The sequence below is a fragment of the Agelaius phoeniceus genome, chromosome 8 (genome assembly GCF_051311805.1).
Source record: "Agelaius phoeniceus isolate bAgePho1 chromosome 8, bAgePho1.hap1, whole genome shotgun sequence".
Taxonomy (NCBI): domain Eukaryota; kingdom Metazoa; phylum Chordata; class Aves; order Passeriformes; family Icteridae; genus Agelaius; species Agelaius phoeniceus.
In genome coordinates, this window is record NC_135272.1 from 36,529,901 (window position 1) to 36,544,985 (window position 15,085).

At 56.7% G+C, this 15,085-nt stretch overlaps 1 protein-coding gene across 1 annotated transcript; it reads left to right on the forward strand.

Moving 5' to 3' along the window:
- Positions 1-17: 17 nt before the first annotated feature.
- On the forward strand, positions 18-14,476 carry AK4 (adenylate kinase 4). Its single transcript, XM_054638463.2, has 5 exons — positions 18-1,343; positions 8,732-8,851; positions 10,026-10,198; positions 11,184-11,302; positions 12,002-14,476. The coding sequence occupies exons 1-5, from the start codon at positions 1,199-1,201 to the stop codon at positions 12,114-12,116; spliced, it is 672 nt and encodes a 223-aa protein (XP_054494438.1). The 5' UTR covers positions 18-1,198; the 3' UTR covers positions 12,117-14,476.
- The last annotated feature ends 609 nt before the right edge of the window (positions 14,477-15,085 follow it).

Below are 15,085 nucleotides of genomic sequence, written 5' to 3' on the forward strand. Positions count from 1 at the left end.
CCCCGAGCGCGGGCACGGCGGCACCCGCGGGAGCGCGCACCGGGCATGGACACGGTGTGGGCACGGCCTGGACACGGTGTGGGCACCGGGCTGCGCCCGCGGGACAACGCGGACAGTGACACACACACACAGTGACACGCACGGAGTGACACACGCATAGTGGCAGACACACACAGTGACACAGACAACGACACACTCACGCAAAGTGACACAGACAGTGACACACACACAGTGACACACACACAGACACAGAGGGAGTGACATTCTGCGCCGAGGAAGGGACACACACACAGACGGGGTGACACACGCGCACACAAGGAATGGCACCCGCGGAGCCACACACGCAGGGGGAGTCACGCACACACACACACACACACACACACACACACACACACACACACAGAGCGAGTGACACGAACACCCACAGTGACACAGACGCACGCACAGGGGGTGACACAGACACTCCCCGCGGTGTCACCAGCGCCGAGCAGCCCCTGGGCACGGCGGGCTGTGCGCTGCCAGGCTGCTGGCAGGCTGTGCACCACCTCCAGGCTCTGTGTGTGTGTGTGTGTGCGTGTGTGCTATCCACAGGTTGTACCTCCCCGGGGTGTGGTTTTTTAGCTGTACATCCACAGGTTGTACCTCCTCCCCGGGCTGTGCTTTCCAGCTGTACATCCACAGGTTGTACCTGCTCCCCGGCTGTGCTTTCCAGCCGTGCATCCCCATCCCGCACGCCCACGGCCCCGTGTTCCGCCCGTCCGCAGGTTGCGCCCGCCGCCGCCGCGCCCGCCCCGGTGGTCGCGGTCCCCCGTGGTTCCCCCCCGGCTCCCAGCGGGCTCGGCCGTGCCGGGCGTGCGGGACGTGCCCCGGGAGCCGCTTCCATGGGCGGCGCGGCTCGGGCGAGCCGGGACGCGGCGAGCCGGGATGCGCCGGAGCGGGGCACACCGGGCCGGGACGCACCGAACCGGGACGCGCCGGGCCGGGCCGTGCGGAACCGCGGGGGCCCCGTCGGGCCGGGGGATGCGCGGGCGGCTCCGGGACTACAAATCCCAGGGTGCCGCGGCCCGAGGGGGCGGGCGGGGGGAGCGGCCGCGGGGTCCCCCCGCCCTGCTGATGTGTCCGGGCGGCGCGGGGGGAGCGCGGCCGGGGCGGCTGACGCGTGTCCTGCCCCGCAGCGCTCCGGCGCCCGCAACCGGCCATGGCCTCCAAGCTGCTGCGGGCCGTGGTGCTCGGCCCCCCCGGCTCGGGCAAGGGCACGGTGTGCGAGAGGATCGCCCGCAGCTTCGGGCTCCAGCACCTCTCCAGCGGGCAGTTCCTGCGGGAGAGCCTCGGCGGCGGCGGCGGTGAGTGCCCGCGGGGCCGCCCCGTCGGCACCGGCACCGGCACCGGCACCGGGAGCGAGGGGTCCCTGCCCGCGCATCTCCGGCGGGGCAGCGCTGGGACGGGGTGGGGATGCGGATGGAGATGGGGGCGGGATGGAGACGGGGATGGATGGGATCCGCGTCCGCGGCGGGTGCACCACAGGTTGTTTTCTTCCCGTGCGTTTGGCACAGCTCATTCATCGCCTGCTCCCTCCTGCCGGAGCTCACGGAGCCGCTCGGGAGCAGCGGGATCGGAAGCCACGGCTGCCGTGGGTGTGCCGTGGTTCTCTCATCGCCGTGCGGGGTGGTCGCGGCTCCGGAGAGGCCGGTGGAGACCCCAGCTGGCCGCGCACCCAGGGCGATGGGCCGGCGCCGTGCGGGGCTCGGGGCGTGTGCCGTGGTTATCAATAACTCCATGCTGCCCCGGGGATGCGCGGCAGATGGCTGGGATGCTGCGGCATTCCCACGGCGGCACGGATGCATTGGGAAGGAGCGTTTGTCCGGAGGGAAAACCTGCCGGGAATATCACGGGCTGCCCTGGCCGGGTCCCAGGAGCGGCGAGCGGCAGCAGATGGTGTCAGCACCCACCTCGCACAGGCACCCCCGCACACCCGGCTTTCCGCCTGGGCAGTGCTGCCTATCCCGTGTCAGACACCCGAACCCAAACCCCTGGGAGCCGGGATGTGCTGTGCCCGTGTCCCTCGGGCGGTGAGCGGCTCCCGGTCCAGGCTCGGCTCGGGAGCGGCCGTGCTGAGCCCCAGCTCGGCGGGATTGGGCAACCCCGGCGCGGTTCTTTTCCCAACACTTCCTTCTGTCCTCTGCTAATGCGTGAAACACCGGCCCGGGGGGAAGCTGACTCACCGGGCAGGGGAGCGGTGAAACGGCCTCGGTGCAAAACAAGCCGAGAGGATTTAGAAGTGATTTCTATTTTAGAAGGATGGCAAAAACAGAGAGGAAAATGGGCAGGATAAAGTTTTGGAGAGGTGCATGGTCCGGCAAGGGCGTTGCACACAGCTCTGCGCTGGTCACTCATGTAAAAATACCCAGATTTCCTTTTGTAAATAAATAGGACAATAATGTTTTCTTTAGAGGGAGGCTCAAAATTTGGAAATTTTCGATGAGGGCTTTGGCTGAAGGACAGAAATCTGGGCTGGAAAGCAAGGAGAGGTGCAGCAAGTGGAGAGGGGCAGCCGGTGCCTACCCAGGAGCTGCCACAGCCAAGCTCTGAACCACCAACTGTCCCAAACTTCACTTTTCAGCCCATGCTCTTGCCACAGAGCTCCTCTGGGGACACTGAGAAGCACTAAGAGTTAGCTGAAGGTGTCTTGGGTGCATTCAGAAGGAAACAACACGGAGAAATGCAGGGAAAATTACTCAGAAGGAAACCAGCCGTGGTTTGGTTCATCTGGCGTGACATTTGGGTCCCACCTTTGACTCAGCCTCTGTAACAGCTCTCACTGAGCTCCAGTTATTTGGTGGGTTTTTTTTAGTTTTTGTTTTTGGTTTTTTTTCTGCTATTTGCTTTGGACAAGCTGTTACATGACTGTGCTCCGGGGGAAACGAGGTGGAAGCAGCTCCTCTTCCCAAGTTTATCAGCTGCGTCACCGGCTTTGTGCTTGTGGGGAGCTGGGGCTCTGCAGAACCAACAGACCCATTACAGGCTCATCATCCCAAAGGCAACTGTGAATGCTGTGTTTTGACAGGGATCTTGGCCTGGTGTGTCAGTGCTCCAGGGATTTTCCTGCTGGCCACTGCCAGGCATGAAGTGGCCACGGCTGAGGGTTTGGGGGCACAGGAGGCTCCTGCTGCGGGAGGAAGGCTGGGTTCCCAACATGGAGAGCATTCCAGGCTGCTGCTGGAGCTGCTGGTGGTGGTCTCAGGGAACAAAGAGTCACTTTTGGGGCAGGTGAAGCAGCTGAGTGCACGGCTGCTGCTGGAGGGCTTTGAGCTGTGCTCCAGCAGCCCCCAGGCACATCCGCCCCCAGCCGTGTGTCCCCTAATTAGTGCCTGTCAGCAAGTGGCTGCTCTGCTCCAGGGAAAGGCCTTTGAAACACCTTGGAAAACACAGGCTGTGTTTTGGTGCCAGGCAGGGGTGCTGGAGGGTGGTGAGCCATTTTTCTGGCCAGCATTTGCCCCGGAACCCTGGTGGTTGTCTCTGGTGTTGGCAGCATCCCCAGGTCTTAGCAGGACTCTGCAGCTCATTTGCCAAACAACTGAATTGCTTGTCCTGGCTTTGTGGGGTCTTCTGTCTGTCCCACTGCTCCCTGTCAGGTGCTCTCTTGGAGCCAGAAGTGGCTCCTGTCCCCTCCTCGTGACAGATTTCCTCTGTGAGCATCCACCAAAGCATGAACAAAACAAAATTCCCTGGGGGATGTGGGCTGTGCATGGCCCCACAGCCCTTCTGCACACCTTGCCCACAGATTGTGGCCTTTGCTGGCCACACTGGCCTGGTTGGTGGCCAAAGCTGAGCCCAGGGATGCAGCCAGCCAGTCCCTGCTGAATCCCTGTGTGTGGGAGCAGTGCTCTGACCACAGGGATCTCTCCCAGTCCTGCCTGTTGCCCTCCAGACAGAATTCACACAGAATTCACAGAATCACTGGGTTGGGAGAGACCTCCAAGACCATCGAGTCCAGCCCAGCCCCAGCACCCCAACTCAGCCCTGGCACCCAGGGCCACATCCAGGCTTTGTTAAACACACCCAGGGATGGGGACCCCACCACCTCCCTGGGCAGCCATTCCAGAACTTTATCACCTTTCTGGAAAAAGCTTTTTCCTGATATCCAACCTGTATTTCCCTTGGTGCAGCTCGAGGCTGTGTGCTCTGGTTGTGTCAGTGCTGCTGGAGAAGGAGCCCAGCCCCAGCTGAGCACAGGCACCTTTCAGACCCCACTGTCCATCCTGTGAGCCTGAATCTGGGGCCAGATACAGCTCCTGCTCCCTAAAATCACCTCCTGATGCTGAGGGCAGGGTGGGTGCAGCATCTGAGTCAGGAAAAGGGTCCCAAAACTGGGGTGACACCTGCTGTGGTTTGACTGTGCTGGTGCATTGGTGCCCCATTCACCCCCAGGGTTCCTCCTCTCTGTTAGCTCCAGACTGGGGTGCTGTAGCCTAAATATTGGGAAAAAAAATCCCAATTTTTTTTGGACAGGGAGAAAGGTTTTGGACAGGGAGAAAGTCCAGGGTTGTTCTGCAGGCTCTGGAGGCTGCCCAGGGCTGTGTTTGGGAACAGCTTCTCCTCCAGCCTGTCCTGCCTGGCCCTGGGTGGCTGCTGGGTGGCCTTGGGGCTGGGACACATCCCCTGGGGCTGGAACATGTCCCTTACAAATACTAGGTCCCTTACAAATACCTTACAACTTACAAATATAAAAAATACCGCTCTATACCTACAAAATAAATCTATAATTACAATTAAAAAAAACTAAAAAAAACCCCCAGGAATTATGCATCCTTTATTATAAAAAATCCCATTACAATTAAAAAAAACCCCCTTATTATCTCAATAAAAAATAAAACTAAAAATAAAGTTTTAATAAAAACCACAAATACACTCACTACTCTAAAGCTAACTTAAAAACCAAACAATCCCATCTAAATAAACCAATAACCCCTAAAAAAAACCTAAATAGCCTAATAAAGTTAATTAAAAATTACAAAAAAGCCGCATTAAACCAACAAACAATCCCTAAAATTCTCCAATATTTATCATTCATTAAAAAAACCCCAATTCTTAAAAATTACTTCAAAATCCCAAAAATAATTAATAAAATAATAAAAAAAATTTGAAACCACTACAACCTAAACTCCCCTCTCTTTCAAAGATCCCAAAGAAATAACCTGTGATTATCATCAATTGTCCCTTGGGGCTGGGACACGTCCCCTGGGGACACATCAAGGTCACACGGGGGGAGCCACAGAGAGCTGGGAGTCCCGTGAGTTTCAGGGCAGCTTAAACCCACAGTCATCAGATTAATGGGATTAAAGCAGGAGGTGGAAGGCTGGCTTTGAGCACAGCACACCAAAAAGCCCTTTGCTCCCTGGAGTAAGTGCAGAGTAAAGCCTGCATCCCCTGTGACCAGCCCAGCAATGGGGTTTGGTGCTATAGGGTGAGCCCCAGCTCCTCATGGGGGGCCAGGAGCTCCCTCCCTGCTCAGGAAGGACCCCCAGACCCTGCTCCCCTTTGGAATGGAGCTTTTCCATGGGCTGGGGGCTGGGAAGGGCGTGGCAAACGTTCAGTTTGGAGTTTAAACTGCCTGGAAGGAACACCAAGGGCTGGGAGCTCGGGGTGATGCTCTCAGCACGTCCTGGGGGTATGGAGAGCCCTGCAGGTCCTTCTGCAAATCCAGGGCTGTTCCTGCTTGGAGAGAGGAGATGGGGCAGTGCTGTGGAGGAGGGAGAAGCCCCTGGAGCTTCAGCCATGGAGGGGACAGGGGAGCAGCAGGGGTTGTCCGTGGTGGAGCCGTGGAGAGCTGTCCATCTGTCCTGGGCCGTGGGAAAGCTGCAGCCCCGGGGCTGTGGGGCTCTGCTGTGTTCCCACACTCCCTTCCCAGCCCTGCTGGGCTGTTCCTGGCCTGCAGCTCCAGGCCTGGCTCCAGCAGCCCTGCTGAGCCACAGCTGCTCCCTGGGGTGGCCATCTGGCCTCAGGTGACAGCCAGACCTGGGGTGGCAGCTCCTGGTCCCCTGGATGTCCATCCCTCCTTGGGTGACTGTGGGGGTGTTCGCAGGAGTCCCAGGATGAGGGAAGAGATGAGAATGTTGACTCCATGTTTCAGAAGGTTTGATTTATTATTTTATGATATGTATTATACTAAAACTATTCTCAAAGAATAGAAGAAAGGATTTCATCAGAAGGCTGGCTAAGAATAGAAAAAAGAAAGAATGATAACAAAGGTTTGTACCTGACAGAGAGTCCGAGCCAGCTGGGCTGTGATTGGCCATTAATTAGAAACAACCACATGAGCCCAATCCCAGACCCACCTGTTGCATCCCACAGCAGCAGATAACCATTGTTTGCATTTTGTTCCTGAGGCCTCCCAGCTTCTCAGGAGAAAAAAATCCTAAGGAAAGGATTTTTCATAAAAGATGCGTGTGACAGGTGACAGCTAGACCTTGTGTGACACCCCCTGGTCCCCTGGCTGTCCATCCCCCCTCGGGTGACAGCCACACCCTGCCCAGCAGCTCCCGGCTCCTCCTGGAGCGAGCTCATTCCCTGTGAGCCTCTGGCACTGCACAGACCACGCCAATAAATATAAAAAAATCCCCAAATCCTGTTTTTGTAGTGCTGCTGCTGCCCTCAGGGCTCCGTGCTGTTCGCACCATCCGCAGGCTGCTTTTTCCATCCCCGCGTCCTTGGCTTTCCCAGGCGGGAACGTGGTGACGTCTGGGAGGTGACAAAGAAGCTGTCATTGGGAAAAGGTGTTTTCTGCCCGGGGCCAGCTGGAATTCCTGCCGGCATGGAGGCAGTGGGATGGTCCCGGTGACTCAGCCCGTGAGTCAGCGCTGCCCTGCTCCCGGGCAGGTGGGATGCTGGATTCCAGCACCCTGCACTTCTGGCCCTGCTCCAAGGAGAAGGAGGCTGGACCTTCCTTCTGGTGCTGGGAGAAGGACACACACAGCAGGGAAAAAGCTGAGCGTTTTCCAGGCAGATTCCTTGGATTCTGGGTTAAACCTGGGAGTGTGTCACAGAATTCACAGGATTCACAGAATTCACAGAATGACTGGGTTGGAAGAGACCTCCAAGATCATCGAGTCCAGCCCAGCCCCAACACCTAAACCCTGGCACCCAGTGCCACATCCAGGCTTTGTTAAACACACCCAGGCATGGGGACCCCACCACCTCCCTGGGCAGCCATTCCAGAACTTTATCACCTTGCTGGAAAAATCTTTTTCCTGCTATCCAGCCTGTATTTCCCTTGGTGCAGCTTGAGGCTGTGTGCTCTGGTTGTGTCAGTGCTGCTGGAGAAGGAGCCCAGCCCCAGCTGAGCACAGGCACCTTTCAGGAGCTGTGCAGTGATGGGGGCAGCCCTGAGTCTCCTTTTCTCACAGGCTGAGCACCCCCAGCTCCCTCAGGGGTTCCTCACAGGGTTTGTGTTCCCAGCCCCTCTCCAGCCTCATTGTCCCCTCTGGATGAGCTCCAGTGCCTCAACGTCCTTCCCAAACTGATGGCCCCAAAACTGGACCCCTGCTCAGGCTGGTTCTTCCCTTAGAATAGATGAATTCTCTCCAAGAATTGTTTATCTTGCAGAAACCCCTCCTGCAGCTGAGGTCACCCCCAGGCAGGGGCAGGTGCTGCCCACGTGGACAGCCTGGAGAGCCGGAGCTGCCTCCAGTGCAGGATCCTGGGGTTATTTTTAGAGAGGACTCACACTTGGAGAGGGCTGAAATGTGCTGTCCTCACCAGAAAGGGTGAAAAAAATAGATCAGGGGATTGTTCATTTCTGGTGACAAATGCTATTTCAGCTGCTGTGGGAAGACAGAAGAGATGTCCGTGGGGTCCTGGTCCAAGGGAAAGGGGCTGGAGCTCTCCTGGGGCAGGAGCAGGGCTTGTCACAAACAGGGACAAAGAATATTTCCATTTTCCAAATGTTTTCTTTGTGTTTCTGAGGGTATGAAAGAAAATAATGGCAAACATCCATCATGGAATTGTTTGAGTTGGAAAGGACCTTAAAGTTCATCCAGTTCAAATCCCTGCCATGGACAGGGACACCTCCCACTGTCCCAGGTGCTCCAGCCTGGCCTTGGGCACTGCCAGAGACCCAGGGGCAGCCACAGCTGCTCTTGGAATTCTATCCCAGGGCCTGCCCACCCTCCCATCCAGGAATTCTTTCCCAATCTCCCATCCATCCCTGCCCTCTGGCAGCGGGAGCCATTCCCTGTGTCCTGTCCCTCCATCCCTCATCCCCAGTCCCTCTCCAGCTTCCAGAAGCAGCTGAGGCTGAGGCTGTGGGAGAGCCAGGCAGGAGCATTGCACTTACCCTGCAGTTACCACAATTATGTTCTCAAGGATGTGATCTTGGCAATGATTTTCTTACCCGAGCTTGTGAAATCTTTCAGCCCTGGGGATGGGAAGCGGCTCAGGTGTTTGGGGCAGTCCTTACCTGTGCCCACATGGGAGCCGTGTCCCGAACCAAAGGAGCACACCCAGGGCTTCTCTCTCCACCAGCTTGGCTTGGCTGAGCCCACTCCTGCTCCCAGGTACCTCAGGAATTCCCACTCCTCCACCCCGAAAGGACCGTGTGGCCTTTCCACCACCAGCACAGCGACGCTGCCAACAATCTCCCAGGCAGAATTTGAGGGGGTGTGATATTTTTGAAGTGGAAATGTCGTGATTTTTTTTTTTTCTCTCATCTCTTTTCCTTTCTTGTCTCGAGCAGAAGCTGGAGCCCTGGCCCAGCAGTACCTGGAGCGAGGGCTGCTGGTGCCTGACCATGTCATCACCCGTGTGATGATGGCCGAGCTGGAGAAGCGGCGGGAGCAGCACTGGCTGCTCGATGGTGAGTCCAGAGGGGAATCCCGGCCCCTTTGGGACATTCCTTTGTTCCCCATGGTTTGGCAGCCCCAGGAGAGAGGAAAACCAGGAGGGGGAGGTGGGAGGAGAGGCAGGAGCTGAGCTGCTGGCAGGGATGTGTCCCGCTGGCCTCGGCACGTGCGTGTCCAGCTGAGCCCTTGGCACGTGGCCGGGAAAGGGAAGGGCAGGGAGAGGAGCTGGGTGTTCCACAGAGCAGGGCAGGGCTGGAGACAGGCCAGGAAAAACTTCTTCCCTCCTTCACGTGTGTGTGTGTGTGTGTGTGTGCAGCAGCTCCTCAATCCCAGCCCAAAAGCCACCCGAGGTGAAGGGATGGGAGGTGCTGAGGGCAAACAGGCACAGCCTGGGGTCTCTGGCCATGGCTGGAAGGAGAATCAAAGAATCCCAGAGTGGTTTGGATTGGGTGAGACCTTAAAGCTCATCCAGGTTCATCCCTGCCATGGGCAGGGGCACCTTCCATGGGCAGGAACACCTCCCACTGTCCCAGGCTGCTCCCACCTGGCCTTGGACACCTCCACAGATGTGACAGCCCCAGCTGCTCTGGGCACCTGTGCCAGGGCCTGCTCACCCTCCCAGGGAACAATTCCTAATTCCCAATATCCCATCCATCCCTGCCCTCTGGCAATGGGAACCATTCCTTGTGTCCTGTCCCTCCAGCCCTTTGTAAAATATCTCTCTCCATCTTTCTTGTGGGCTCCCTTCAGGTCTTTAAAGTCCCTTCCTATCCAAACCATCTGGCATTCTGGAATTCTCTGCTCCAGCTGCTCAGTGGCTGCCCCAAGGAGGACAGGAGCCTTTCACTGCAGTCTCCTTGATGTCCCCCACATCAGCCAGCAGTTTGTCCCCAGTCTGTGCTGTCCCTTCACATTTTCCCTCCTCATTCCAGCACCGATCCCTGTTCTGCCACTGCCTGTGTCCCGCTGCCTGCCCCAGCCCCGTGCAGGGACAGCAGAGCCCCGAGTGTCACATTTCGGGAGCTGTGGCTGCTGCAGGAGCTATTTTTTCTCGGAGCCATCTGGTGGTGTCTGCCTTTCCCCCGCCTGTGCCGCAGCGGGCCCGCGGCTCCGGAGCTGCCTCAGGGATGGCTTTGGCTCCATCCCGCTGCTTTCCAGCCGCTCATTCCCGCCCCTGTGCCCGCCCAGGTTTCCCTCGGACGCTGGGGCAGGCCCAGGCTCTGGATGGGATCTGCCAGCTGGACCTGGTGATCAGCCTGAACATCCCCTTCGAGACGCTGAAGGATCGGCTGAGCGCCCGCTGGGTGCACCCCGCCAGCGGCCGCGTCTACAACATGGACTTCAACCCTCCCCAGAGCCAGGTGAGAGCCCCAGGAGAGCCACCTGCAGCCACCCACAGCGGGGAAACCTGCGAGAGGAGCCCTCCCTCTGCAGGAGCTGGGTGCTGAAGGAGCTCTGGGGGTGAGATCCTGGGTAGAAGGGCTGAGAGCCGTGGGGAATTGCGCTAAATGTTCTGAGGGATTGTGCTAAATGTTCTGAGGGATTGTGCTAAACTTTCCTGAGGAATTGTGCTAAACCTTCTGAAAAATTGTGCTAAACTTTCCTGGGGGATTGTGCTAAACTTTCCTGAGGAATTGTTCTGAGGAATTCTGCCACTTTCCTGAGGAAAGCGGGATTTATGCAGACAGTGCAGGCTGCCCTAGAGCAGAGGCTGGACAGAGTTCCAGAATAAAGCAGGGATTCATTCAAAGGATCTCCTCCATGGATCCACCTTGGGCAGCACCAGAGCCCAGCCAGGCCTGCACCCAAGATGAACCAAAATGGCCCCAAAATGCACGGCCGGGCACGGGCTCTGTCCCTGGGATCAGTTCTGCTCCATTTGCATCTTGCAGTTCATTGTCCCATTCCAGCTTTAGCCCCTGCAGTCCCACCCTGCTTGTTTTTCTCTCTCCAGCCCACGGGGTTTGTGCTCTGGGGCTGAGATTTGGATCATTTGTCCTTGGTGCCCAGCTGGAGCAGGAATTGTTTTGTCTCCCTGCTCTGTGCACAGAGCTCAGCATCCCCTGATGTGAAGCTCAGAACTGCACACTAAAGCAGCACAGAGTCTGAAAAATAGAAAAGCCAAAACCTGAGGCATGACCAGGATGAGGCCTGGGGCAGCTGCAGGGTGGGTGATGGGTGCTGAGGTCCCTGTGTGCTCTGTGTCCCCTCAGTCCCCTCAGCGGTGGGTGGGTGATGTCCCTGTGTGCTCTGTGTCCCCTCAGCGGTGGGTGGGTGATGTCCCTGTGTGCTCTGTGTCCCCTCAGCGGTGGGTGGGTGATGTCCCTGTTGCTCTGTGTCCCTCAGGGTGTGGATGACCTGACGGGAGAGCCGCTGGTGCAGCGCGATGAGGACAGGCCCGAGGCCGTGGCCGCTCGCCTCAGGAAGTACAAAGATGCTGCCAAGCCCGTGATAGAGCTCTACAAGTGAGTTGGGCAGGAGCAGAGCCCCCAGCAGGGCTCTCAGAACCCCCACCAGGCTCTTTGTGCCCTGCCCACATCCCAAGGAGCCCTGGCAGATTTCTGGGCCAAGCCCTGAGCCTCCCTTGGAGGAAGGAGGGTGATCCAGAGAAATTCCCAGCTCCGGTTGGTCCTGCTGGGCTCATCACATGGGAGGGGGATTTTGGCCTAGGTCCAGGTGGGACATGCCATGAAAAATCCATCCAGGGCACTGAGGGGTTTGGGTGAAGCACAGGGAGGTTGGCAGGAGGGCAGGAGAAGGGAGAGACCCCAGCACTGGCTCAGATGGATCTGCTGGGACAACAGGGGCGTTCCAGGGCTTGTTCCCCTTGGGGGGCTGCTGTTCCCTGGAACTGTGGGGCTGCTGTTCCCTGGCCAGTTTGGGAATGATGGATTGCTGCAGGGTGGTAAATCTGCTGCTCAAAGGGAGTAGAAGCCCAGGAGTGTTTTTAAGCACATGGGGGGCCAAAGTTTCCCTTGCAGGGGAAGGGGGAGAATTACAGAATCCCAAGCAGAATCCCAAAATGGTTTGGGTTGGAAGGGACCTTAAAGCCCATCCCATTCCATCCCCTGCCATGGGCAGGGACACCTCAGGGTGCTCCAAGCCCTGTCCAAGCTGCCTTGGTTGGGATGGGCTTCTCCTGACCTCTCCCACCTTTTTTCCAGGAGCAGGGGCATCCTTCACTCCTTCTCTGGCACAGAGACCAACAAGATCTGGCCCTACGTGTACAGCCTGCTGTCCAGCAGGATCCCGCCCATCCTCTCAGAGAAGGAGCACTAACCAGCCCGTGCCAAGCACCAGGATCTCATTCCATCCTGGATTTGGTTCCCAGGGCAGTGCCAGGGCTGTGCTGGGCTTGGGTGCTCATGGCTGGGTGACATTGGTGGGTACCAGTTACAGCCAGGATCAGATCTTTGTTTGGAAGGTGAAGTCTGCTGGAATAAGAGGTTTTTCCCTCTTTTGGGGCTATGGAGCTTTCCTGCCCGTGGTCCATCCTGGCTTGGTGGTGCTGACAGGGGCATTGGTCATTCCAGGTTTACACAGCTTTGCCATGGTGTCCTTGCCATCCCTTTCCAGCCCCAATCCCTGGCTGAGCCCACACGTGCCACCCTGCTGCTCCACGGGACCATTTACTGCTGAGGACTCTCTAGGCTGGGGTGGTAGTTTTCTATAAATTATTTTCTATTAAATGTATTTCTCAGAGAAATAAAGCTCTAGAAAGCAACACTCAGCCCAGTGGGAATTTTGGGAGCACCGTGGCAAACGTGTGTACCACAAAGCTGAGAGATGTGGGGCTCACATTTCCAGCATGAATACACAGGAAAGAGGAAAAGCTTGGAGGTGAAACTCTCCCTTATACCCTTTCCACGGGGAGAGTGGAATTCCCTGCTGGAAAAGCTGCTGTGCAGGTTTTTATGGAATGCTGTGACACTCAGCAGGACCTGGGCTGGGGAGGAGTTGCACTCCTTTGTGCTTTCCTGGTTTATAGCTTTCAATCCTCCAAGATAGCCAAGTCCTAAGAGTTTCTCCCAAAGATTTATCTCCACGTGTGCTTCAGTTCTGGGGAGGAATCAGCTCATTCCATCTTCTGTGCTGCCTTTGTCCCCGAGGTCCCCTGGCCAGGGGGTCCCTTCAGCTGCTCTTGCTGCGTCCCCCAGCAAAGTGACTCCCTCCCCATGAAACCCCAGAGATCTTTCCTTCCTTGGGATGCAGCCAGGGCCATGCCCAGGTGTTTTCCCACGATTTCCAGCATCCTTGGGTTGTGGTGGGGCTGGGCTTTTCTCAACTGGAAGTACTGTCACCCTCTTTTTGTGGGAGGCAGTACCCGAGCAGTGGGGACACTTCTGGTCTCCTCGAGTTGCCTTATTTTATAAACTATATATTTAAGAAAAAAGGAAAATCAAAGCAAGATGTGTATTTGTAAAAGTTTAAAACAAACAAACAAACAAACAAACAAACAGTGCTGAATTTTAGCATCACCTTTTGGGAATTGTGCATGGAGCTGCTGGATCTGCAGGGAATTCTGCTTCTGCCAGGGGGGCTCACAGGAGGGCAGGAGCCTGGCACCTCTGGGGTTAATCAGAGCACCTTTCTGGTGTCCCTGGGATTATTTTTCCTTTACTTTCCCTGTGGCCCACAGCAGGGAAAGGGGAATGACCAGATTTTTTAGGGATTTTTTCCAGGTGTGAAACTCCAGTTCCTGCCTGGGTTTGTTTATCCCATCTGAGCATCCTCGTGCTGACCAAGGATCCCCTAAAATCTGCTTCATCCTGGTGCTCTCCCAGTGGAGCCAAAGTGGGATCCCTGCCCACATCCCCCTGCTCACCCCTGCCTGGGGAGAGGCCAAAGGGCTCCCACCCTGCTCCAGGTGGGAATTTTCCAGGTGGGAACAAAGGGATTGTCAGGTCTCGCTGCTGTCCCAGGAGGCCTTTCCATGCCCTGGTGCTGGGAGGCTGCAAATCTTCCAGCTGGCAGTGAAAACCTGTTTCAGAAAGATTTGGGATTTTCCCACAAGCCTGGGATGAAGGTCTGGGCTGGTTTTAGACACAAATCCCGACACAGCCAAAACCTGTCTGCTGCTTTCTTTGGAACAGCTTTGGGCAGGAGGGGAGGAGGTTTCAGTTTGGTTTTTTTTTTATAAAAGCAGCTGAGTGCCAGGCAGAGGGGCTGATCCCTGCTTTGCCTTGTCCTGTCCTTGTGTCCTGTCCTTCCCTCCTGCAAAATTCCTCCTGAAGAGAGAATTCCATGCAGCCCAGCACAGGACAGGTCTGCAGATGCCTTTTCCAGGCTTTCAGCCCCTATAACTGGTGTGGAAATCCCGTGGCTGTGCATGCATCCGGCCCTTGGGCTGGAATTTTCTACCGGACCTGTTGCATTTTCCAAGACCAAATTCCAGCAGGGAATTCGTCCCTGGCTGTGCCCCTGCCGTGCTCCCCTCGGGTATTTTACTGTGAACCCCAAGCCTTTTGTAAAGCCACAGCAATTTTGTACCGACCCGCGATACTGTGTGGAGGGAGGAGCCTCTCTCCCCCCTGGAATGTCACGCCGAGTTTTCTTCCCGGAGTTTCTTCCCGGTGAATCGCTGCAGCTGTGTTACTGCTCTCTCTCGAGATGTAAATAAAGATTTTCTCCTGCTGGTCCCTGTGCTGGCACGGTCTGTGTGGGCATTGCCTTGCCAAGGCAGCAGGGCAGTGTTGGTCTGGAGTTCCTCTGTAGGAGCTGAGGAGGAGGAGGAGAGGGGAAGAAGAGGAATCAGAGCATCCCTGCAGGAAGGTGGGATTTGATTTCCCTCAGGATTTGGGTTTGGACACAACACAGCTCTTTGGGTCCTTTATCTGATACAATCCAAAACACTGGTTAAAAATCCAGCTTGGATGCAGGCATTTGCTCCAGCCCTCCCATTCTTATCCCAGAATCCCACAATCCTAGAATTCCGGAATCCCAGCCTGGTTTGGCTTGGGAGGGTCCTCAAAGCCCATCTCAATCCACCCCCTTGCACATAAAGTGGTTTTAATTCCCTTTTAAACTTCTCCCCAATGAAAATCCCGGGGAGCATCAGGACAGGGAGGCTCTGGCTGTGTCCTGTGTCCCGGTTAATCCATCACGAGTGCTGGGAATTGGGAATCGGGAGCTGGGAACTGGGAACTGGGAACGGGGAATTGGGAATTGGGAATGGGGAATTGGGAATTGGGAATGGGGAATTGAGCTCCCGGAGCTGCAGAGCCGCCTCCCAGTGCCACCAGTTCTCC